The 26,839-nt window shown below is 37.0% G+C and overlaps 1 protein-coding gene across 2 annotated transcripts in view; it reads left to right on the forward strand.

The window, feature by feature from the left end:
* ATL1 (atlastin GTPase 1) overlaps nt 1-26,839 on the forward strand; it is an 88,974-nt gene that overhangs the window by 44,192 nt on the left and 17,943 nt on the right. For both annotated transcript variants that reach the window (XM_013993393.3, XM_013993394.3), the window contains exons 3-6: nt 2,660-2,794; nt 3,251-3,355; nt 11,381-11,431; nt 14,247-14,303. In XM_013993393.3, the coding sequence (XP_013848847.1) occupies nt 2,660-2,794; nt 3,251-3,355; nt 11,381-11,431; nt 14,247-14,303 (348 nt within the window). The remainder of the gene's footprint in view (nt 1-2,659; nt 2,795-3,250; nt 3,356-11,380; nt 11,432-14,246; nt 14,304-26,839) is intronic.

Here is a 26,839-nt window from a genome sequence, read left to right on the forward strand (position 1 = left end):
GGCAATATACAGATTCAATGCAATCCCTATCAAATTACCAAGGAAATTCTTCACAGAACTTGAACAAAATATTTTAAAGTTTGTTTGGAAGCACAGAAGACCCAGAATAGCCAAATACATCCTGAAAAAGAAAAATGGAGATGGAGGAATCAGGCTCCCTGACTTCAGACTATACTACAACACAACAATCATCAAAACCATATGGTACTGGCACAAAGACAGAAATATAGATCAGTGGAACAGGATAGAAATCCCAGAATTAAACCCACACAGCTACAGCCAACTAATTTATGAACAAAGGAGGCAAGAATATACAATGCAGAGAGGACAGTTTGTTCAGTAAGTGGTGCTGGAGAAACTGAACAGCCACATGGAAAAAAAGAATGAAATGAGAACACTCTCTAACACCATACACAAAAACAAACTCAAAATGGATTAAAGACCTAGATATAAGACCAGATACTATAAAACTCTTAGAGGAAAACATAGGCCAAACACTCTCCGACATAAACGACAGCACCATTTTCTCAGATTCATCTCTTAGAGTGTTGACAATAAAAACAAAAATAAACAAATGGGACCTAATCGGACTTAAAAGTTTCTGCACAGCAAAGGAAACCCTAAGCAAAACGAAAAGACAACCCACAAAATGGGAGAAAATCTTTGCAAATGAATCGACTGACAAGGGATTAATCTCCAAAATTTATAAACACCTTCTGCAGCTCCATACCAAAAAAGCAAACAACCCCATCAAAAAGTGGACAGAAGATCTAAACAGAAAATTCTCCAAAGAAGACGTACGGATGGCCAAAAAACACATGAAAAGATGTTCAACATCACTCATTATTAGAGAAATGCAAATCAAAACCACTGTGAGGTACCACCTTACACCAGCCAGAATGACCATCATCAAAAAGTCTACAAACAGTAAGTGCTGGAGAGGGTGTGGAGTAAAAGGAACCCTCACTGTTGGTGGGATTGTGAATTGGTGCAACCACTGTGGAAAACAGCATGGAGATTCTGCAGAAAACTAAACATAGAACTCCCATTTGATCCAGCAATCCCACTTCTGGGCATCTATCCAGAGAAAACCATAACTCGAAAAGATACATGTATTCCGATGTTCATGGCAGAACTCTTTTCAACAGCCAAGACATGGAAGCAACCTAAATGTCCATCAACAGAGGAGTGGATCAAGAAGACGTTGTACATATACACAATAGAATATTACTCAGCCATTAAAAGGAATGAAATACCAGCATTTTTCGCAACCTGGATGGACCTAGAAATTATCATGCTAAGTGAAGTCAGCCGTACAATGAGACACCAATATCAGATGCTTTCACTGACATGTGGAATCTGAGCAAAGGACAGACTGAACTTCTTTGCAGAACAGAAGCTGACTCACAGACACTGAAAAACTTACAGTCTCCGGAGGAGACAGTTTGGGGGGTGGGGGGATGTGCTTGGTTTGTGGGATGGAAATCCTGTGAAACTGGACTGTGATGATCATTATACAACTATAGATGTTATAAATTCATTTGAGTAATAATAGAAAAAAGAGTTGGGGAACATGTGAGGAATGGAGAGCATACCAGTATTTTTCTCTACCCTTTTACCCATAGCAATTCTGATGGAAACATGGATGTTGAGGCAAAACAGACATACCACCCAAAGAAACTTTGATTTATGCATTTATATAGTAATTATCCATTTTTTATTGATCTTTTATAGATGGCATTTTTTAAACAATTTTATAATGTTAACTTTAACATTTTCTGTCTCTAGCCTCAGTCCAAACAAATTAAGAAAAGAACTACTAAAATACTTGCAAGATTTGAAAGCAAACAAAACTCTTACATTTTCTATTTCTAGCATACCAACATTAGTATGTTACTTAACATGGGTGGGAAAATTGAGAGAACAAAATCAGTATGCTTTTCATTCTTTAGGATTGTATATTTTAGGCATATTCATAATTTGTTAAATAAACATTAGAATGAAATACTCAGTAACACTTGTTATGTTGCTTGTGTTAAATAGCATTTGCTCAGATTAAAGTGTAACAATTTGTTTTGTTTTTGTTGTTCTGCACCTACTATTAGGTGCCTCTCCTCCTGATATTCAGTCCCTCCTTCCCTTATAGCAAAGCATTTGTGTATATTATTATGTATATGATTTCTCACACCTTTATTTCTTTATTTCTTGTCTGCCCCTCCTGAGTGTGCTCACCTGGAGAATTCCTAAAAACATCCTTCAAGTCTAAGTTCTAACATCAGTTCTATTATGAAGTCTTAATTGACCAAGAGTTAATTGCTTATTTCCCTATGCTTCCATTTATGTCTAGTATACACACCCATTTTGGCGTGCATATATTGCATCATAATTGTTTATTAGCATGTCTGTGCCCCTGTTAGGCTGTGAGCTTCCTCTTATCTGGAATATCTTTGTATCCCCAGCACCTAGCATAAATGTGACAGATGGTTCTTCCTCTGTAATTATTTTTTGGATGAGTAAATAATGTAATTGTATCAATGTAACAGATGTGCATATGTTATTTCCTTTTGACTAGAGTCTAAGACAGATATAAACTCACATGGATGAATGGAAGAACCTATGCTACATATTTAGTTCAATATCAGACTTTCTTAATTTATAGGAGTCTGTTGATTGGGTTGGAGATTACAATGAGCCATTGACTGGTTTTTCATGGAGAGGTGGATCTGAACGAGAGACCACAGGAATCCAGATATGGAGTGAAGTCTTCCTTATCAATAAACCTGATGGTAAAAAGGTATGATGCGAACTTCTTAAAGAAAATTGAGTTTTCACTTGCCACTTTTGAAGATCCTCAAAAATGGTCTTTTGAAAATTCATTTTGACCATTCGACATGAAGTTTAAAAAGGGAAGTTAGTAACATCCTATTTCATGTTCCCTGTTTCCCTTTCTAGTGATCACAGTAGGCCAAATCATAGGTACAGTAGAACAACAGACCAGCCAGCTAACATCTGTATTTTGTTTCAGTGCTATTCCTGTTATGTTGGATTACCATTGAAAATTAATCATTATAGTATTCAGCAACTAATTAATATTTTTATTTTCTGTGATATTCATGGTCTGTGTAAAAACTTACCTATTAAGTATTCATTGCTAATGGTTTTCTTTAGTTCTTATGGTATTAACTCTGTGGTAACCCTAATACCCTGCATGTTCTATAAAATATCAGTAATGTGCTCTTCTTGTCTATAGGTTGCAGTGCTGTTGATGGATACTCAGGGAACCTTTGACAGTCAGTCAACTTTGAGAGATTCGGCCACAGTATTTGCCCTTAGCACAATGATCAGCTCAATACAGGTATGGAATAAAATATATTCATTTTGATGGATGTTTCTTTAACTAAAAATTATGAATATATATATTTCTATATACATGCGATAGAGACAAGCAACAGAAATGGTAAATATATATGTTGACTCAGTTACATACCAGTTTATGATTTCTATAAGAGTAGAATTGTTTTTATTACTGTACTCTAACTTCTGATCAGTTTTCAAACTGCCTACTTTAGTCAGAAAATGTTGTCTTATTGATAATTTTTTCTGTTTAAAGCCTACAATAAACTCAATAAATCTTATAATTTATGTGGGTATATTGGGACTGCCTGTTATATTTAATGAAAAAAAGATTTATCAAGGCCAAGTTTGTTTTACATGGCCAATGAAAACCTTTCCATGTATAAAAATATTTATATATGTTAACAACTTTTTATCATACTTTACTTTGCATTTAAGAAAGTAAATTTTTTCTTTCTGTTTTTCGCTCTCTTTTTTTTAAGTTTTTTTTTTTCTGTTTTTGGCCTCAACCTCTGTATGTGGAAGTTCCCAGACCAGGGGTCAAACCCACACCACAGCAGCAACCTGAGCTGCTGTAGTCACAATGCCAGATCCTTAACTCGCTGCACCACAAGGGAAATTCCTAAGTATTGTTTTTGAGTTTATTGTAGACTTTATAAAATTTCCTGAACATCCTTGAGAGTTTTACTATGATCATAGAACATGTAGCATAAAAATCTTAAGACAATTTTTAGATATTTTCTATTCACTGGAAAGAACAAGAAGAGATAGTGACCAAGAAACAGACCATTAAAGAAAGCTACTTTAAAAAGGTAGAAAAGGCAAAGTGGTTAGAATGAGTAAGTCAAGGCTGAAATTATAAGCCAGAAGAAAGAATGGAGCTAATTAATTGACAACCCAGGGCATCACTGGTAGTTAGGGCAGCGAGAGGTTGGATAGCAGGAAGACTGATTTTTTTTTTTTGATAAAAGATATTAAAATACAAGTCATGATTATAACCTGTGGTTGATTAGCCTTATAAAAAGTTATTGTATAGGTTTCAGGTGTACAGCATTATAGTTCAACATCTCTATACATTACAGAGTGGTCACCACAAGTGTAGTTACCATCTGTCACCATATAATTACCCACTTCACCCATTTCTTCCAGTCCCCAGCTCCCTTCCCCCCAGGTAACCACTAATCTGATCTCTGTACCTACGAATTCATTTTCATTTTATTTTGTTCATTTTGTTTTTGTTTTTAGATTCCATATATGAATAAAATCACATGATATTCATCTTCATCCATCTAACCTATTTCTCTTAGCATAATACCCTCAAGATCTATCCATGCTGTCACAAAGGCAGAGCGTCCTTTTTATGGCTGAGTAGTGTTCTTGTGTGTGTGTTACATCTTCTTATCCATTCCTCCATTGTTGGACACTTAGGGTGTTTCCATAGCTCAGCTATTGTAAATAATGATGCATGGAATATACAGGTGCATATATCTTTTCAAAAAGTGTTTTTCTGTTCCTCAAATAAATACCCAGAAGTGGAATTTGCTGGCTCATGTGCTGGCTCTGTTCTTAACTTTTTGAGGACTTTCCATACTGTTTTCCTTAGTGGCTGCACAAATTTACAATCCCACCACCAGTGTACAAAGGGTGCTTTTTCTCTACATCCTTTCCAACATTTCTTATTCCTTATATTTACAATATTAGCCATTCTAACAGATGGGAAGTGGTATCTCATTGTGGTTTTGATTTGCATTTCCCTGATTATTGGTAATGTTGAACATCTTTCCATGTGCCTGCTGGCCATCTCTACATCTTCTTTGGGATGTCTATTCAGGTCCTCTTCCCATTTTTTAAATTGGATTTTGGGGGTTTTTTGATGCTTGGTTGTACAAACTCTTTATATATTTTGGATATTAGCACCTTATTGGATATATGGTTTACAAATATCTTCTCCCATTCAGTAGGTTGCCTTTATATATATTTTTTAATGAGAGTTGCAGCATTTACTTCATTCTTTCTTGTTTTTTAGTTTTTGTTTTTGTTTTGATTTTATTTTGCCACACAGGCAGTATGTGGAAATTCCCAGGCTGGGGATCAAACCTGTGCCACACAGCAGCAACCAGAGCCACAGTGGTGAGAATGCAGGAGCCTCAACCCACTAGGCCATCAGAGAACTCTCTGTTGCCTTTACATTTTGATGATGGTTTCCTTTACTATGCAAAGCTTTTTGATTTGATGTAGCCCCATTTGTTTACTTTAGCTTTTGTTTCCCTTGCCTTTCAAATCAGGTCCACAAAACATTGCTGAGACAAATATAGATGCCAGTGAGGTTACCACCTGTGTTTTCTTCTAGAAGTTTTATGGTTTCAGTTCTTACATTCAAGTTGATTTTTGGGTATGATCTTGTTTCATTCTTTTGCTTGTGGCTGTCCAGCACCATTTATTGAAAAGACTATCCTTTCTCCATTGTATGTTCTTTGCTCCCTTGCCATAGATTAATTGTTCATATATGAATAGGTTTATTTCTGGGTTCTCAGTTCCATTCCATTGATTTAGGTGTCTTATTTTTGTGCCTGAATCATAGAGTTTTGATTACTGTAGCTTTGCAGTATAGTTTGAAATCAAGGAGTGCAATACCTCCAGCTTTGTTCTTCTTACTCAAGATTGTTTTGGCTATTCAGGGGCTTTTTGGTTCCATACAAATGTTAGAATTATTTGTTCTAGTTCTTTAAAATATGCAGTTGGAATTTTGATAGGGATTTCATTAAATCTGTAGGTTGCTTTGGGTAGTATGGACATTTTAATGATTTTAAATCCATAAGCAACAACTATTTTCCTATTTTTTGGTGTCTTTTTTTTTTTTTTTTGTCTTTTTGCCTTTTTCTAGAGCCACACCTGCAGCATATGGAGGTTCCCAGGCTAGGGGTCTAATTGGAGCTGTAGCCACCAGCCTACACCACAGCTCACAGCAACGCCAGGCCCCTAACCCACTGAGCAAGGGCAGGGATCGAACCCGCAACCTCATGGTTCCTAGTCGGATTTGTTAACCGCTATGCCATGATGGGAACTCCTATTTTTTGGTGTCTTCTTTAATATTTTATCTTTTTAGCCTTATAAGTTTCAGTGTACATGTCTTTCATCTTCTTGGTTGAGTTTATTCCTAGGTATTTTATTCTTTTGATGCAATTATAAGTGAGATTGTTTTATTAATTTCTCTTTTTGATAGTTTATTATTAGTATATAGAAATGCCAATGGGTTGCTTTATATGGATTTTATATCTTGTGACTTTACTAAATTCATTTATTAGCCCTAACAGTTTTTTGTTTTGATGGAGTCTTTAGGGCTTTCTATATGTAGTATCATGAAATACCAAATAGTGACAGTTTTACTTCTCCTTTTCCAATTTGGATGCCATTTATTTTTCTTGCCTAATTGTTATAGTTAGTCTTCAAATACAATGTTAAATAAAAGTGATGAGAGTAGGCATTCCTGTTCCTGATCTTAGAAAGCTTTCAGTTTTTTATCATTGAATATGATGTTAGCTCTGTGTTTGTCATATATGGCCTTTATTATGTAGTGCTACATGCCCTCTGTGTCCATTTTGTTGAGAGTTTTTATTATAAATGGATGTTGAATTTTGTCAGGTGCTTTTTCTGCCGTCTATTGAGATGATCATATGACTTTTAACCTTCATTTTGTTAATTGATGAAGTTTTTGATTGATTTGCAGATGTTAAACCATCCTTGCATTTCTGGAATAAATCCTACTTGACTGTGTGTGGTGTATGACCCTTTTAATGTATTGTTGAATTCAGTTTGCTAATATGTTGCAGGGGATCTTTGCTCATCAGGGATATTGACCTGTAATTTTCTTTCTTTCTTTCTTTTTCTTTTTTTTTTTTCTCTCTCTCTCTCTCTTTTTTTTTTTTTTTTTTTTTTTTTTTTTTGGTGTCCTTCTCTGGTCTTAGTATCAGGACAATGCTAGTGTAAAATGTGTTTGGAAGATTTTACCCCTATTCAATTTTTTGGACTATTTTTAGAAAGATAGGTATTTGGAGTTCCCGTCATGGCGCAGTGGTTAACGAATCCAACTAGGAACCATGAGGTTGTGGGTTCAGTCCCTGCCCTTGCTCAGTGGGTTAAGGATCCGGTGTTGCCGTGAGCTGTGGTGTAGGTTGCAGATGCGGCTCGGATCCCGTGTTGCTGTGGCTCTGGTGTAGGCCAGTGGCTACGGCTCCAATTGGACCCCTAGCATGGGAACCTCCATATGCCGTGGGAGCGGCCCAAGAAATAGCAAAAAGACCAAAAAAAAAAAAGAAAGATAGGTATTAAATCTTCTCTGGAAGTTTTATAGAATTTGCTAATGAAGCCATCTGTTCCTGGGCTTTTGTTTGTCAGGGGCTTTTTGATTCCTGTTTCAATCTCCTTATTTGTAATGAGTTTATCAGATTTTTTAATTCATGATTCAGTCTTGGTGAAGATTGCATGTTTCTAGAAATTTATCCATTTCTTCTATGTTGTCCAATTTTCTGTTCATAGTAGTCTCCTATGATCTTTTGTATTTCTGTGATATAGGTTGTAATTTCTCCTTTTCATTTCTTTATTTTTCAGATTCAAATCATTCTTTTTAAAGTTTTATTATAGTTTATTTACAGTGGTCTCTAAATTTCTGCTGCACAGCAAAGTGACCCAGCCATACATCCATGTACATTCTTTTTTTCGTATTATTTTCAATGATGTTCCATCACGAGTGACTAGACATAGTTCCCTGTGCTATACAGCAGGATCTCAATGCTTATCCACTCCAAACACGATAGTTTGCATCTACTAACCCCAAACTCCCAGTACCTCCCACTCTCTCCCCCCTACCCCCCCTCCCCCTCCCTCTTGGCAGCCATGAGTCTGTTCACCATGTCCATGAGTTTCTTTTCTGTATATAGGTTCAGTTGTGCCATATATTAGACTCCAGATATAAGTGATATCATATGGTATTTGTCTTTCTCCTTCTGACTTACTTCACTTAGTATGACAATCTCTAGTTCCATTCATGTTGTTCCAAATGGCATTATTATGTTCTTTTTAATGACTGAGTAGTATTCCATTGTGTATATGTACCAAAAAATTGTTGAATAAAAGTGGTGAGAGTGGGCATCCTGTCATGTTACAGATTTTAGCAGAAAGGCTTTCAGCTTTTCTCCATTGAGATTATATTGGCTGTGGGTTTGTCATTAGTGGCTTTGATTATGTTAAGGTATATTCCTTCTATACCCACTTTGATAAGAGTTTTTATCATGAATGGATGTTGGATTTTGTCAAATGCTTTTTCTGCATCTATCGAGATGATCATGTCATTTTTGACTTTCCTTTTGTTAATGTGGTTTTATGATATTGATTGATTTGTATATTTATGTTGAGCCATCTTTGTGAGCTTGGGATGAATCCCACTTGGTCATGGTGAATGATCTTTTTTATATGTTGCTGGATTCAGTTGGCTAAAATTTTGTTGAGAATTTTTGTGTCTATATTCATTTTGATAGTGTCTTTGGTTTTGGTTAAGGTGATGGTAGCTTCATAAAATGTCTTTGGGAGTGTTCCTTCTTCCTCAGCCTTTTGGAAAAGTTGAAGAAGGATGGGTGCAAGTTCTCCTTTGTGTGTTTGATAGAATTTGCCTGTGAGGCCATCTGTTCCTGGGCTTTTATTTATTGGGAGATTTTTGATTCATGTTTCAATCTCCTTATTAGTAATCAGTTTATCAGATTTTTTAAATTCATGATTCAGTCTTGGAAGATTGCATGTTTATAGAAATTTATCCATTTCTTCTTCGTTGTCCAGTTTTTTTGATATATAACAGTTCATAGTAGTCTCTTATGATATTTTGTATTTCTGTGGTATTAGTTGTAATTTCTCCGTTTCATTTCTGATTTTATTTATTTGAGCCCTCACTCTTTTTTCTTGGCGAGTCTAGGTAATAGACTGTTAATTTTGTCAATCTTTTCAAAGAACCAGCTCTTAGCTCCACTGATATTTTCTATTTTTTGTTTCTATTTATTTCCATTTTTATATTTATTATGTCCTTTTTTCTACTAACGTTAGGCTTCATTTTTCTTTTTTCTAGTCTCCTTATGTGTAGTTAGATTGTTTGAGATATTTTCCTTTTGGGGGGGGTAGGCCTGCTTATATGATATCAACTTGCTTCTCAGAGCGTTTTTGCTGCATCTCATGGATTTTGGTATGTCACATTTCTGTTCTTATTTGTCTTTAGGTGTAATTTAGCTTCTCCTTTGATTTCTTTGATGACTCATTGGTTATTCACTATCACATTGTTTAATATACACGTTTTTGTTCTTGTGGTTGATTTCTAGTCCTATACCATTGTGGTTGGAGAAGTGCCTGAAATGATTTCATTCTTCTTTGAATTTATTAAGATTTGTGGAGTTCCCGTCATGACTCAGTGGAAGTGAATCTGACTAGTATCCATGAAAACTAAGGTTCAGTACCTGGCCTCACTCAGTGGGTCATGAATTTGGTGTTGCCATGAGCTGTGGTGTAGGTCACAGTCGAATCCTGTATGGCTGTGGCTGTGGTGTAGGCTGGCAGCTACAGCTCCAATTTGATCCGTAGCCTAGGAACCTCCATATGCTATGGGTGCAGCTCTAAAAAGACAAAAAAAAAAAGTAAAAAAGATTTGTTTTGTGACCTAACACACATGGTCTATCCTAGAGAATGTTCCTTGTGCCCTTGGGAAGTATGTATATTCTGCTGCTTTTCAATGGAATGATCTGTATATATCTATTAAATCAATATGATTTAATTAAATTTTTTGTCTCATTATTGATTTTCTGTATAGATGATCTTTTTGTTAATATAAGTGTATGACTGACTAGCTTTTAAAAATATACTTTTAAAGTTAATTAGCCTTTAAAATACTGACTTAATATCTAACTTATTTATAATCAACAGTATATGCCATTTACACAAGTCAATTAAAACCAGATTTATTTTGGAGTTCTCATCATGGTGCGTATCTGACTAGGAACCATGAGGTTGTGTGTTCTATCCCTGGCCTTGCTCAATGGGTTAAGGATCCGGCATTGCCATGAGCTGTGGTGTAGGTCGCAGATGAGGCTCAGATCTGGCATGGCTGTAGCTATGGCATAGGCCAGCAGCTGTACCTCCAATAAGACTACTAGCCTGGGAATCTCCATATGCCATGGGTGCGGCCCTAAAAGGACAAAGACAAAAAAATAAATAAATAAATAAAAAAGCAGATTTATTTCGCCTTTTAAATATTTATTATTTACTATTTACATTTTACCTGAAGACATCAAATATTTTCTCTGGAAAATCTTCTGCATCCTTAGCAACGACTATTTTTTATTATCATGTTAGAAATAACCTGTTATTTAAATAAGTACACAAAGTATACTATTTGTATCAGTGCATAAACATATAAATATCATTAAATTCTCTTTGAAGCTACTGATACTTATCTTCCTCCTCAGAAAAAAAGAATTTCATCTTAATGGTGTGAACATTCATGAGGCAATAATGCATATTATAAGGATTATAAGCATGATATTCAGAACGTAACTTCCATGTGATAGAACTTTCTATAGACCTAAATAATTGACTGTGAAGAAGTCAAGATAATTTTTCAGGATGAAGTTTTATATGAAATTTTATTTTATTTTAGGTTATTAAAATATAGATTGCTATTATTTTGGTGTGCTTGTAAGAATGATTGTTTTATTACTAATTGCTGAATTAGGGTCACAACACAATTTTAATATTCTTCCTCCAAAACAGGTGGCTACTGTATTTCTGGAACAATTTTGTGATCATTTTACATTGTTTATTTTCTCTCAGGCTTTCTTTTCTCCTCTCTCAAGGTCTTATAAATATCATTATAAAAGAATATATATAAGAGAGTTTGGTTTTGTGATAATTGATATTGAGAAAAATAAAGAATGACCAAAAAAGGGCTTAGTATGCTGCTAATTATTTTCTCATTTTGACTTTCTCAATCAAGGTATATAACTTATCACAAAATGTCCAGGAGGATGATCTTCAGCACCTTCAGGTAACAGTATTTACAGTCTCTTTTGTGTATCTATTAATTGTTGGGGCATGTGTAGCAGAACTTTATAATTTTGTTGGGTCTTCTTCTACTTGGAAAAAGTAGCAGTTTCAGAAAGACTTAAAAACATAGCCATATGGAAGTTGCTCCATTTCCAAATTCTTGTTCTAGCCCTGTATGATTATGCTCTTTCTGGTTCAGTTTTCAGAATCCATTGTTTCTCACCCCCCTCCTCGATGTTTTCCCTTTGGATTCCTCAAGTTTGGTTTTGAAATCTTTGAGTCTGTTTCTGTTTTATGAATAAGTTCTTTTGTATCATTATGTCCATTTTTTTCCCTGCGGACTATTTTATAGCTAAGAATTATGAGTGAATACTTGATAATAACTCAGACAATTCTATTTTAAATTTTAAAAAGACCTCAATGATACCTAATTTAGCCTTAATATTTTATGGATGAGAAATTTTTTCTGGGAAAAAAAAAAACAGATAACTTTCCTAAACTCATATGGCTGATTTTTGGCAGAGTGGGAATAGAAATATGATCATCTGATTGGGCTTAGTGCTTCTTCTACTCTCTAAGCAGCATTTAAATCTCAAATAAGGAGATTATATATTTCCTAGATATAGTTCACATCTCTGTCACACTCTCTGCTGTCTTTCAGTTCATTTCATGTTATTCTTGGCTACATAGCAAAACCTATTATTTCTCTGATAGTTTCCTTCTACATATTTTGAAGAAAATTTTGCTTTCAGTATATTATTTTGTTTTGGCAATAAGAGCTCTGTGCAGTCTAACAGATAACAAAGGATGATAGAGCAAGGTGATCTGTGATGCTTAGAAATATCATTTGGAGTTCATATCTAGCATTATTCCCAAATATGTTTCTAGTACATCCCACTTACCATTTATGACAAGGAGGCATAATAATTTTATATTATTGTAATTTTATGTGTTTCTTATAGTAAATACAATTGCTTCTTTAGGTATGGGTCATAATGTAGCCAATTACTTTCCAAGTTAATGACATGGCACTGTTCAGTACCAGTTTGGGATTTCTAAAAAAGGACTAAGGATTTCGCTGGTGGCCTTGTGGTTATAGATCTGGTGTTGTCACATCTGTGACTTGGGTTATTGCTGTGGCACAAGTTGGATTCCTAGCTGAGGAACTTCTCCATGCCATGTGCATGGCCAAAAAAAATATTTACTTTTGTCTTTTTAGGGCTGCACCTAGGCATATGGAGGTTCCCAGGCTAGGAACCTGGGCATTGGAGGTTCCCAAGCTAGGGGTCAAATCAAAGCTGTAGTTGCTGACCTATGCCACAGCCACAGCCATGCCAGATCTGAGCCACATCTGCAACCTACACCACAGCTCATGGCAATGCTGGATCCTTAACCCACTGAGCAAGGCCAGGGATTGAACCTAAGTCCTCATGGTTACTAGTTAGATTTCTTTCTGCTGAACCACAATGGGAACTTCCCCCTCCAATTTTTTTATTTAAATTTTTAAGAAATTTTTAAATAAAAATTTAAAAGGACTGATTTTGGACTTTGATATTGAGTAAGCAATCTTTTTTTTTTTTTTTGTCTTTTTGTCTTTTTGCCTTTTCTAGGGCTGCTCCCGCAGCATATGGAGGTTCCCAGGCTAGAGGTCGAATCAGAGCTGTAGCCACCAGCCTACACCAGAGCCACAGCACCACGGGATCTGAGCCGCATCTGCAACCTACACCACAGCTCACGGCAATGCTGGGTCCTTAACCCACTGAGCAAGGCCAGGGATCGAACCCTCAACCTCATGGTTCCTCGTCGGATTCATTAGCCACTGAGCCACGATGGGAACTCCTGAGTAAGTAATCTATTTTTTGGGATCATTTAAAAAATTTCCTGTTGGAGTTCTCCTGTGGTGCACCAGGTTAAGGATCCAGCATTGACACTGCAGTGGCTCAGTGGCCTGGGAATGTCGACATGCCTCAGGTGCAGCCAAAAAAAAAAATTCCTGTAAATGACAACGTGTCATCCTTCCTCAAAAAAGATTGTGAATTTAAATTATGTTAGTAAATGATTGTAATGAGAGCATCTAATCTCTGGACCAGCTGTCTTTTAGGCAATGATATTGCAGAATTTTATTTAATCACTCTAATCAGATGCCTAGTTATTACCTTTTCCTTTCTAGATTTCCATAATTTTTGCAGGAAAAGGCAGTGTGGTACTTTGGGGGCTATTCTAAATGGGCAAAGGATGGGAATCCTCTGTGTCAACATTCTTTCCCTGCTCTGAGAAGAAAGCCTCTACGGCTTGGTACTCTTATGTGATGAAGTGGCATTTCCTGTGTACATTGGGGAAACACATTCGGCCACTCTGGATGAAAATCTCACCCAAGGCCCAATCATAGTCACCCCCTCAAGTCTGTGTTCTCCAAAACCTTACATTTATGGTAATAAAAAATGAGACAGGTTGCAGACGTGGCTCAGATCCCGCGTTGGTGTGGCTCTGGCGTAGGCCAGTGGCTACAGCTCCAATTCGACCCCTAGCCTGGGAACCTCCATATGCCGCGGGAGCGGCCCAGGAAATAGCAAAAAGTCCAAAAAATAAATAAATAAATAAATAAATAAAATAAAATGCGCTTTATATCTTTTTAGATGTGTAATTATTGTAGCTATGTTTTATCTAATACTTAGCTCCTTAAAATGATTATTATAATCTTATTTATATAGTATTATGTTACAGCTAGGGGAAAAAAGAATGGCAGAAGGTCAAGAAGTAAAACTTTGCAGATACTGAAGTTTTCTTTGTGTGTGTGTGTGTGATTTTCCTTCTAGCTTTTCACTGAGTATGGCAGACTGGCAATGGAGGAAACATTCCTGAAGCCATTTCAGGTGAGTGGGTATAGGATGGTGATAAATTCTTTTTAGGGCCTCCTGAAGACTGTATTAACTGAGGTATATTAGTTAGAGTCATGTTTCTTTCTCTTCTTTTTTTCATTCAAGAAGCACTTTTGAAATACCTATTTAATGCTGTTTGATGCAAGGAGGAGATAGAAAGGAAGAAATAAAAATTTAACATTATTTTTTAGTGGGAAAACAAAAATATGAATTAGATATTTTGGTTTCTGCAAGAATTTTTTCCCCCAAACCCAACTCTAGAGATGTCACAGAAACCAAAAAAAAAAAAAAAAAAAAAAAAATGTAAAATATACAAGCTAAAAACAAACAAGACTCTTGCGACAATAGAAGGTAGTTCCAAATCACAGCAAAATGGGATGAGCACTAGAGACAGGATGTTGGTTAGTGGCAAGTTTTTTGCAGGTGCACTTTTCTTTCCTGTATGAACCATTTACCTGCTCCATTGCACTGAGTGCCAGTAGTGTGGCAGCCAGCTCAGCCTCTGCTGGGGACAGCAGGATAATATCAGGACAACATCTGAACTTGGACTGGGTGGTATAAGCAGACTCTCTTGCCTTTTAGTGCTGCCTCCTGCCCATACCTCTTTTTATATACCAAGAATTAGGAAATTTTCAATAAGTCTAATAACCCTTGGAAACAGTAACTGGAGGAGGTATAGATTTAAACACCAAAGACTATCTATCTGAAGCTTGATGGGTTCAGCCCAGCCTTATCAGAGGGGCTCAAGGTGAGCCCTAGAATTCAGCCCCTCCCTGCAGATACATATCACCAGCCCAGATGGATCATACCTGGAGGGGAGTGAGAACACACAAGGACCCTGAACAACTGATAAAGGACAGAGTAGAATTAATGGCTCAGATGGCAAGTAATTTTACATGAGCTATATTAGTTATCTATTGCTATATATCAAATCATCCTAAAACTATACACGTTCATTATTTCAAGCAGTTTTTGTGGGTCAGGAAATCTGGAGAGGCTTAGCCTGGGTGCTTTTGGCTCACAGTCTCTCATGAAGTTGTGTCAAGATGTTGTCTATGGAGACATTCTCTTAAAATTTGACTGGAGGAACCACTTTAAAGCTCTTTCACACGGTGTTGGCAGGAGGCTTCAGTTCTTCACTGCATGGACCTCTTCGTAGGGCTGCTCACAACAGGCTTCCCCCCAGAGCAAATGATCCCATAACCAGAGAGAGCAGCCAAGAGAGGAACTGCAGAGAGAAATAGCTTAATCTTGGCAGTGAAGACACCATCAGTTCTGCCAAATTCTTTCGTTCATGCACACCAACCCTGGCGTAATGTGGGAGGGTGGGAATACCAGCATGCAGGGATCTTGGGAACTGTCTCAGAGACATGCTACCATATGAGCATATTAAATATTCTTAAAGAAATAAAGGATGAATGTCTTCTGTTTTCAGTAATAGAATATTTGATAATTTGGACTTCCTTTTTGATAACAATCAAAAAAACCAACAGAAAGTTAAAAATTTGTTTGAATGAATAACAAGATAGTAAAAAATTGTTGAGGTCTGAGAGAAGATGGAAGCAATGAGAGGAAAGGTATTATCGGGTAAACTCAAAGCTATTTAGTAGTATTTAAGATTAATGCAACTAATTCAAAACAAAAAGTACTACATATCATGAAATAGAAAAGAATGCGGCGTTGCAGTGAGCCGTAGTGTAGGTCGCAGACGTGGCTCGGATCCTTCTTTGCTGTGGCTATGGTATAAGTTGGCAGCTATAAGCTAAGATTTGACCCCTAGCCTGAGAACCTCCATAAGCCATGGATGTGTCGCTAAAATAATAATAATAATTTGTAGTAAAATTAAACAGTTTTAAAATAGAACAATTCTTAACTATGAAACAAAGTGAAATTACAAATAATAAACAAGTCACAGACTTCCCATCGTGGCTCAGTGGTTAATGATTCTGACTAGGAACCATGAGGTTTCAGGTTCGATCCCTGGCCTCGCCCAGTGGGTTAAGGATTCGGCATTGCCATGAGCTGTGGTGTAGGTTGCAGACGTGGCTCAGTTCCCACGTTGCTGTGGCTCTGGCATAGGCCGGCAGCTACAGCTCCGATTGGACCCGTAGCCTGGAAACCTCCATATGCCACAGGAGTGGCCCTAGAAAAGGCAAAAAGACAAAAAAAATAAATAAGTAAATTAATTTAAAAAAAAAAACCAAGATCTACCTCAGGTGGTGAAAGTGAAGGTGATTACCCAATGAAGTGATTAGCTGAATTAACAGATTAATTTGATTCTTAAACCAAAAGCCCATTTATACCAAGCAAATGAAATATCTTTCACTGTTTTAAAACTTACGTTTTTAAAAAGAGAACTAAAAGCTAAGTGAATTCAGTTTAAAAGCAGTTTTGAAGAGTAAAGTTTAGCCATTGGTGTGCTGGTGAATATTTACCACTGCCTTGGGAGGAGGGAGAGGTGGGTCTGATTTGTAGCATTTGCTGATTTCTGTGGTGTAAATTTTTTTACCATCACCATTTCAAGCTGCTAAAATACCGTTACCTGACTTGTAAAATTCCTTACATTTTAAGAACTGTTCCTTGTGAGGCTATAAGAGGCAGCTCTTAACTGTTTAGTACATTCAAGATGTATAATCTGTATTAAGACATAATATTAGCATTCTCTGAGTGACATTATTTTCTCACTTGTTTTGCACACTGTGAGCACTTGAATCTTAAGTACAATAATCCAGCAGGCGCTGCTTCACCAGTACAACTCTTTAAAAATAACTAGGTTCTTTAGCTTCTCTGCCTTAGAATTTCAAGAGCTTTGGTTGAGAATGAATACATTTCCATTAATTTAAACGTGGTAGTATATAATATGAATGCATACTTGACACGGAATTTAGATAACAATTTCCAATATACTCTAAGGACCTGGTGAAAATAAATCATCAGGTGTGGTAGGATATTTGTCTCTGTTTGGGACTATGAATTTTTCTTCCTTGCACTTGGACTTGTATAAGGCATACCTGACCTCATAAAGCTCTGCAGTGAGCTTATTACATCCTTGGATCAGAATCCTTATCACTAACTGTAGGAATCTTTCAGATTGTTAGACATTATTAGAAGTGCACTTTAAATGAACTCTTTCCTTTATGGATGTTTTTCAGTACCAAGCAAGACTGTCTTCCTCTAATGCTCTGTGCTAAGTGGTTGGCCATTAGCTACTTATTACTCCAGGAAAGGCTCATTTTCCATTTGCCCAGCTCTACAGCTTTCTTTTTATGTGCTTGTTATTCATGTCCTCTCAACTCTGCTGGGCTGAGGTGGTGGAGGAGGTTTTCACTTGTTCTGTAATGAGGTGATAACAGTGAGTTTGCTGTTGGGCCTGAGCTGGAAAGGATTCTCCAATATGCTGGAAAGTGAACTCTAAGAAGCCTTTATGTTACACCATTAAATACGCTCTTTGGCTATAGCAGCCATTTAACTACTTTGTGTCCTCTAATTATATAGGCCACGAACAAATGGAAACATCTCTGAATTTACTAAAAGTGTATTCTCAAGATTCACTTAAGCTAATTTTGTGGATGTCAGTATATTTCCCAGTGGCATATCTATATGGTGGGTGTCTTTATGAGCCAGTGTACAAAATATTTAATCTATAGTATGTTTAAATACTAGCCACAATATTCCTTAACCCTGATCCCTTTAAGCCAGAGCCCTGTGTATATCCAGTTATTCATGGACCCCTCTGGGGCATATACCCCTGAGACAGATCACTGAGAGTGCTGACCATATTTAGGTTGCGTGGCTAACGCAGAAGAGATGGGTTTTAATGAGATCTGTAGCCTTGGTGGTAGACATGGAGCAAGATTTTATAAGCACCTAAGCTGGAAATAACAAGAATTTTATTAGTTAAATTTCTGAGCTATATCCCAGTTCTGTTTAATTGAATTCTTGTGTTGGGGCCAGGAGATCAGTGCTCTCCAGGACATTTCTTAACCAAGTAATATTTGCGGACTGAATTACCAACTGGATACACCCCAGCAGAAGGCATCTGTGGTAGGGAAGGTTCTGGTAGCAGGGAGATGGGATGACAGTACAGGTAGTTAGTAAATTAAGATTTACCTTTAGGAGTTCCCGTTGTGGCTCAGTGGTTAACGAATACAACTAGGAACCACAAGGTTGTGGGTTCGATCCCTGGCCTTGCTCAGTGGATTAAGGATCCGGTGTTGCTGTGAGCTGTGGTGTAGGTTGCAGACACGGCTTGGATCCCGCGTTGCTGTGGCTCTAGCATAGGCTGGTGGCTACAGCTCCGATTCGACCCCCAGCCTGGGAACCTCCATGTGCTGCAGATGCAGTCCTAGAAAAGACAAAAAGACAAAAAAAAAAAAAAAAAAAAAAAAAAAAAGATTTACCTGTAACAGGAAGAAGGATAAGCCCTAAAAAAATTTTCCTGCACTAGAATTCCCTTATATTAGAAGCCTTATTTCATTCTTGAGCATATGTTTTAGGACTATTTATATTTATTCTCTTTCATTTCCTCTGTATTAGGTACTCCACCTTCTGAATTCATCCCAGTTTTCTCCCATAGCATTTTTACTATTTTTATCCACTGAAAGGCCCACCTACACCCTAGACCTTAGAAATAGATTTGACTCACCATGTACACATACACAGATGGTAATTATGTGAGGTGATAGAGGTGTTTGCTAACCTGATTGTGGTTATAATTTCACAATGTATACATATATTGAATCATCATGTCACAGATCTTAAATGTACACAGTGTGTTATATGTCAGTGTTGTCTCAATAAAACTGGGGAAAAAAGATATGAATTCTCTTTGTGAGATAAGAGTGAAACTCAGTTCTTCATGTTCCTTGCAGTGGAGATGTAATTGTTAGTGAGCAGATAAGTCCATACCAGGTTTAAGGTTAAACTGAAGATTACTAGAAAATAATAGTAGAGGAAGCATATGATAATACTATTATATTGGGATAAATCTTCCTGTGTGTGTGTGTGTGTGTGTGTTTTAGGACCACACCCGTGGCATATGGAGGTTCCCAGGATAAGGGTCGAATCGGAGCTATAACTGCCAGCCTATGCCACAGCCACAGCCACGCCAGATCTGAGCCACATCTGTGACCTACACCACAGCTCACGGCAACGCCGGATCCTTAACCCACTGAGTGAGGCCAGGGATCGAACCGCAACCTCATGCTTCCTAGTCAGGTTCGTTTCCTCTGCGCCACGACAGGAACTCCATATTGGGATAAACCTTCTGTTTCTCACAATTTCCTTTTCAAATTGGGCCTACATATGGCAAATTAGAAATTATTTTACACTGGCTTACTTAATTATATTTAAGGACACTTTACTCCCATTATTTAAGAATGTTCATCTACATAATAAAATTATCTGATAGTGATTTCAGCTACTTTGAAACAAAATATCCTCGATCAAATATCTATAAAAACTGTAACTGCCAAGTCATACCAGAGAAATCCATGATTTCACTGAGAAAATGAGAAACTGTTGTTTGGTTCTTGGGCTATAAATGAAAGGAAAAGGTATGTTGTTGGGGCTGAGTAAAAGGACAGCTGTCTGAGAAAGCTTCCTTATCCCATGTTCTGTCCAGAGGGCAATGTAGGTAATCTGAGAGTTGTGTGAAATCAGAATAAAATAGTCATTTGGCTATACAAAATGAAGTCAGTGGTTTGGGCCAGGATTCTCCAGCGTCCATATATAGGACATGAAATGTCTAGAAAACCTACATAAAAAAATAACAATTTATTGATCACTTATTTTTGTGCTTGGCACTGTGCTGGATATATATGTTTCATGCTTCAAATGAATAATGGTTATAGTCGCATAAAATAAGTAATGTTGTTACTCCTTCTTTATTCTTTTATTGCTATTTTCTAACTAATGAGGAAACAACAAGGCTTAGAGTAGTTAAGAAACTTGTCCGTGGGAGGTATATCTTTAACTTGCAGAGCAGGCCTTCAACCCAGGCCACAGGCTCAAAGCCCTTGCACTTCACCACCACCCCCTAATGCCTCTCTTCTTCCTCTTAATCCTAGGCACTTATTGAGCTATGGTTTGTGACCCTGTATTTGAATGTGCACATCCCTTCCCACTAACTACATTATATCTTAAGAGCTTCGTAGTTTACTTCTTCTAGTTTAGAGTACCTACTTTTTTACAGCAGAGGTTCAATTAATGTTTGCTAACTGTGGTGTTATATGCATATTTAGGTATTATGTGCATATGTATATGCATATTTTGTATACAGTTTGTGTACAAGTAAACTCTTTGTACTCAAAATTGGAAGACCTGGATTTAAGGTTTAGTATAGCTATCCAGCCTAGTATTACCTGTTTACATGTTTAAGGTAAGACTAATAAACAAACACTATTAAGTCATAAATTGGTGTGAGAGTGTCCAAAATATTTATACTGGGCATGGCCCTTTCTTGAACTACAGAAACACCATCATGAAATTCTTTTTCAGTGGATACAGGTGGTAGAGCTTCTGATTTGAAAATATTACATTATTCGGGAGTTAAAAAAAAACCCACCTTGCATTACTTAAGACTAACCAAAAAAAAAAAAAATGTGAGGCATTTTCAGTTAGCAATACTGTTTGTGTGTGGTGCCATAGAATTTGAAGGTTGTCTTAATACACAGCCTGTAGATGCTTCAAATAGTTAGACAAGGCTGCAACTGCTCTGAGGCAAGGAGGATAAGCCTTGGCTACTGGATCAAGGAATAGGCCATAAAAAGCAACGAGTCTATGATGTAGACCTGTTGTTGTTTTAATATGTGCCATGACCTAATCTTATATATATATAAGATCTTTTATATATTGATATACAGTAATTTGGAAGGGTTTAATCTGGACTCTTATAGATTCCTCCCTAATTTTTATGTTTATATTCCTTGAAGACTTTCTCTAAAAGATACTCTTCAGTCTCTTCTTTTTGAATCATATACACTGTAGGTATCTTTAGCTAATATGAAACTTTGGTTCTTCCAGTGGATTTTCTGCTTGCAGTATCCAAAAGGCCCATAATTTTTAGAAATTTCTACCTTGTTAACTATCCAGGCCCCTCTGAAAAGACAACCATAAAGTGGAAATTTTTAAGTTGATAATTTCTCATGCAAGTTTTTTTTTCTGATTCCTGTATTTTACGTCAGAGCCCATTTTAAAAAGAGAAGACAAGGTTCCCTTTATGTCAGCACTAATATTTCCTATTTATTTCAGAACTAAAGTTCCCTGGAGTATTGTTTAAAATTTTCCTGGTCTATTTTTAAAGTTTCCTATTGATTCATCCTTATTTTGGTCATAATTTGGAATCAATGTCCAATTCATCTCAAAGGGAAAGTCTTCTGAAGTGGCCTCTGTGGTATATTTTCTATTTTTCTTGCCCTTGAAAGACCATTAAAACTTTATTATTTTTTTATGATGAGCTGGGTTATTTCAATGTTATTCTGGTCTTTGTTATCCTACTGCTTTTTAAATTTTTTTTTTTCTTTTTAGGGCTGCACCTGCGGCATATGGAAGTTCCCAGGCCAGGGGTCAAATTGGAACTGCCAGCCGCCAGCCTACATCACAACTGCAGCAATGCGGGATCCAAGCCGTGTCTGCAACCTACACCACAGCTCATGGCAACACCAGATCCTTAATTCAGTAGGTTTGTAACCCACTGACCCACAATGGGAACTCCCTTAAATTTATTTAAAAAATTTTTTAAATTTATTTTAATTTATTTATTTTTAATTTAATTTAATTTCACAGCAAAGTGACCCGTGTATTCTTTTTCTCATATTATCTTCTATCATGTTCTGTCACAAGTCATTGGATATAGTTCCCTATGCTATACAGAGGGACCTCATTGCTTATCCATTCTAAATGTAATAGTTTGCATCTACTAACCGTAAATTCCCAATCCATCCCATTCTGTCCCTCTCCCCCTTGGCAACCAAAAGTCTGTTCTCTGTGTCTGAGTCTGTTTCTGTTTTATAGACAGGTTCACTTGTGCCATATTTTAGATTACACACATACATAATATAACATGGTATTTGTCTTCCTCTTTCTCACTTATTTCACTTAGTATGAGAATCTCTAGTTGCATCCATGTTGCTGTGAATGGCATTATTTTGTTCTTTTTTATGGCTGAGTAGTATTCCATTGTGTATATGTACCACAACTTCTTAATCCATTCATCTTTCGATGGCCATTTAGGTTGTTTCCATGTCTTGGCTATTGTGAATAGTGCTGCTATGAACATACAGGCACATGTATCTTTTCGAATTGTAGTTTTGTCCAGATATATGCCCAAGAGTGGGATTACTATGTCATATGGTAGTTCTATATTCAGTTTTCTGAGGAACCTCCATGCTGTTCTTCATAGTTGTACCAATTTACATTCCCATCAACACTATAGGAGGATTCCCTTTTCTCCACACCCTCTTCCAGCATTTTTTATTTGTTGATTTATTAATGATGCCCATTCTAGCAGGTGTGAGGTGGTACCTCATTGTAGTTTGTCATTTGCATTTCTCTAATAATTGTGTCTAATAATAATAATCTCTAATAAGTGATGTTGAACATATTTTCATGTGCCTACTGGCTGTTTGTATGTCTTCTTTGGAGAAATGTCTTTTCAGGTCTTCTGCCCGTTTTCCATTTGGGTTGTTTTTGTTGGTGGTGTTGAATTGTATGAGTTGTTTATATATTTTGGAGATTAAGCCCTTGTCAGTAGTATCATTTGCAACTATTTTCTCCTAATGGTTTTTTGTTGTTGTTGTGCAGAAGCTTGTAAGTTTGATTAGATCACATTTGTTTATTTTTGGTTTTGTTTCTATTTCCTTGGGAGACTGACCAAGAAAATATTTGTACCATTTGTATCAGAGACTGTTTTGCCTACATTCTCATCTAGGAGTTTAATGGTGTCTTGTCTTATGTTTAAGTCTTTAAGCCATTTTGAATTTATTTTTTGTGCATGGTGTGAGGGTGTGTTTTAGTTTCATTGCTTTACATGCAGCTCTCCAGTTTTCCCAGCACCACTTGCTGAAGAAACTATCTTGTTCCCATTTTATAATCTTGTCTCCTTTATCAAAGATTAATTGACCATAGGTGTCCAGGGTTTTGTTGTTTCTTGTTTTTGTTTTTAATATTTTGAATATTTTTTAATCCAATGAATTTTATTATATCTATAGTTGTACAATCATCATCATAACCTAATTTTAGAACATTTCCATCCCAACCCCCAGTCCTTCCCTCTCCCCCCAACCTGTCCCCTTTGGTAACCATGTTTTTCAAAGTCTGTGAATCTGTTTCTGTTCTGCAAATAAGTTCACTTGTATCCTTTTTGGGGGGTTCTACGTATAAGCGATAGCATAGGATGTTTGTCTTTCACTGTTTGACTAACTTCATTTAGCAGGATAATTTCTAGGTCCATCCATGTTGCTGCAAATAGGCTCTCTAGTCTGTTCCCATTGATCCATATGTCTGTTTTGTGCCAAAACCACACTCTCTTGATTACTGTAACTTTGTAATATTGTGTGAAGTCTGGGAGAGTTGTGCTTTCTGCTTTCTTTTTTCCCCTCAGGCTTATCCTACTGCTTTTAACCATTTTTTTTCCCACCTAAGAGACTAACAATTAAGTGACCTAGCTAGAAAATAACTGATAGTTCAGGACAGTAAGTATCTAACAAAATCCCAAATTCTGCAGCAAATTTTTATCTTCCTGGGCTAAAAGAAACTCCTTAAAACTGATCTCTAGACTATGGTTTAAATTCAGCTTCTATACAATGGCCTTCTGGTCTAGCAATTTTTTTTTTTTTTTTTTTTTTTTTTTTTTTTTTGTCTTTTTGCTATTTCTTGGGCCACTTCTGCGGCATATGGAGGTTCCCAGGCTAGGGGTCTAATCGGAGCTGTAGCCACCGGCCTACGCCAGAGCCACAGCAACGCGGGATCCGAGCCGCGTCGGCAACCTACACCACAGCTCACGGCAACGCCGGATCGTTAACCCACTGAGCAAGGGCAGGGATCGAACCCGCAACCTCATGGTTCCTAGTCGGATTCGTCAACCACTGCGCCACGAAGGGAACTCCTGGTCTAGCAATTTTAAGTAGTTTGGGGCAATGTGACTACTTTTTTTTCTGCAAAAATCCCTAAGGAAATGGTTTAGGAAGTCAAAGGAAGCAGCAGAAGGAATCGAAGGAGTGAAGTGATTGGTGAAGATAAAATTGTGTGGAGAGATACAGGAAGGTAAGTTTCAGAAGGTTAGAGAGTCAAATTGAGAGGCTTTTGGAGTCAACCTCAGTTTACTAATTAAAGAAGCTAACCAATGACCATTTGATATTTTCTCTTCATTTTTATAGAGTACCTCTGAACTGTTAATAATTATTTTGCCATGTCCAAAGCTCAACACAATGTTATTCTAAAAATAAAAGTGTTATTTTTAAAAGGTCATTCATAATTGTGAGTGCAAATATTAGGATTATAGTGCAATAAAAATAGAAAGCAGAAATTCTTCCAGGGGGAGGTTGCAATTTTGATATACACAAAACTGTAACAAAGTTGGTCAGATTGAGTGCTTATGAAAAGTATCTGGTTCCCCAAGCAAGCAGAGTTTAGAATAGTGCTGTATAATCAATAAGCTGACAATCATTGATCCTGCATTATAGGACTAAACAAAGTGACTCATAAATTGATAAGACTGAGAGTGTCCTCTTTAAAGTTTTGTAGAGGACCCAAGGCAAAATTTGACTAATTACTTCTGCATAAATTTGTTGCCAGTTTAACAGACCTCCAACTGTTGGTCTTTGGGACATCTTGATTAATCTGAGGACTTCTTAGGCCTTTGCCTCTGTCCTTTATAGAGCACTTCTTTATACATTGGGTGACACAATTCAAGACAAAGCAAAAATACAGGAGTTCCCATTGTGGCGCAGTGGTTAACGAATTCGACTAGGAACCATGAGGTTGCAGGTTCGATCCCTGCCCTTGCTCAGTGGGTTAACGATCCAGCGTTGCTGTGAGGTGTGGTGTAGGCTGCAGACGTGGCTCGGATCCTGCGTTGCTGTGGCTCTGGCATAGGCTGGTGGCTACAGCTCCGATTAGACCCCTAGCCTGGGAACCTCCATATGCCGCAGGAGCGGCCCAAGAAATGCCAAAAAGACAAAAAAAAAAAAAAAAAATGAGACAAGAGTTTGTACGAATTTTCCAAAAAAGAAGGCAAAGCAAGCAGCAAAACCATGAACTGATTAGTGACAAAAATATTTACTGAATATTATACCTCTAAACCAGAAGGTCTACTAACCTTGTCCAAAAATTAGTTATAATTATTTATCAAATGAGTACACTTCCAAACCTAAAGGTTGAATTACCCTATAAAGATTTAGAACTGATGACCCCTATAAAGATCCATGGAGTCTTTATAACAAAAATCCAAGGATAACAAATTAATCAGCAACAAGAGCTCAGTGAAACAAATCAAAACTCAGGTCAAATCATTGTTGAGACAGATTCACCCAGAAGTAAATTTGAAGGACAGGTGGATGGAGCTCCCGTCATGGCTCAGTGGTTAACGAATCTGACTAGGAACCATGAGGTTGCGGGTTTGATCCCTGCCCTTGCTCAGGGGGTTAATGATCCAGTGTTGCCCTGAGCGGTGGTGCAGGTTGCAGATGCAGCCCGGATCCCCCGTTGCTGTGACTGTGGTGTAGGCCAGCAGCTACAGCTCCAATTAGACCCCTAGCCTGGGAACCTCCATATACTGTGGGAGCAGCCTTAGAAAAGGCAAAAAAAAAAGACAAAAAAAAAAAAGGACAGGTGGAATTTGGAGCCAAGGAGAGTGCACATGTTAGTCTGAGGGTCCTAGGGAAGGCTGCCCAGTGAGGGCATTCAAAACTATCTCAGTGGGACTTCCAGAATTGTTGAAGTATGAGACCATCACTCAAAATCTGATACAAAAACCAAACAATTTATTGGTTAACTAAAGAGTTATACTTGTGAGGCATAATCTTATTGAATAAAGCAAACTAATGATTATATGTAGGGTACAGGGGCCTGTTTGTTTTGGATTTGCATGGTTTACAGAGATTAAGAGTGGGTTGACATCAGTTTTTTAAATGATTTTTTGTTGAATACAGAAGCCATGTTTTGTGTTGGTTATAAAGGCGAGAAATGGATTAACACCAGCCTCAGTTAATTTTCCACAGTGAGTCTTCTGCTACTTGACTGACTTGTAAAGTATGAAGCTGTCTCCGGTGGCTTTCAGTTGGCTCTTGGTTGAAGCTGCTATTTAATTATTAGATGAGTTGTTAATTTATTATATGGGTTTAAAACAAGTTCTAGTATTTACTTATTACATAGAACTAAAATTAAAACTGAAATTGATAGATGAAATAGGTTAAAACCATTTCAGGTATTTACTGGCTGCATGGCTTTAGAACAGTTTTTTCTTGGGAGTTTGGGAGTACTTTCATATATTTATAAAGGATGTGCACATAAATTTAGCATTTTATTTCAAA

The sequence above is a fragment of the Sus scrofa genome, chromosome 1, assembly GCF_054392235.1.
Source record: "Sus scrofa isolate SSC_HxYL_T2T_F1_AM1 chromosome 1, Sscrofa_HxYL_maternal_Yorkshire_Landrace_v2.0, whole genome shotgun sequence".
In the NCBI taxonomy this organism is placed as follows: Eukaryota; Metazoa; Chordata; class Mammalia; order Artiodactyla; family Suidae; genus Sus; species Sus scrofa.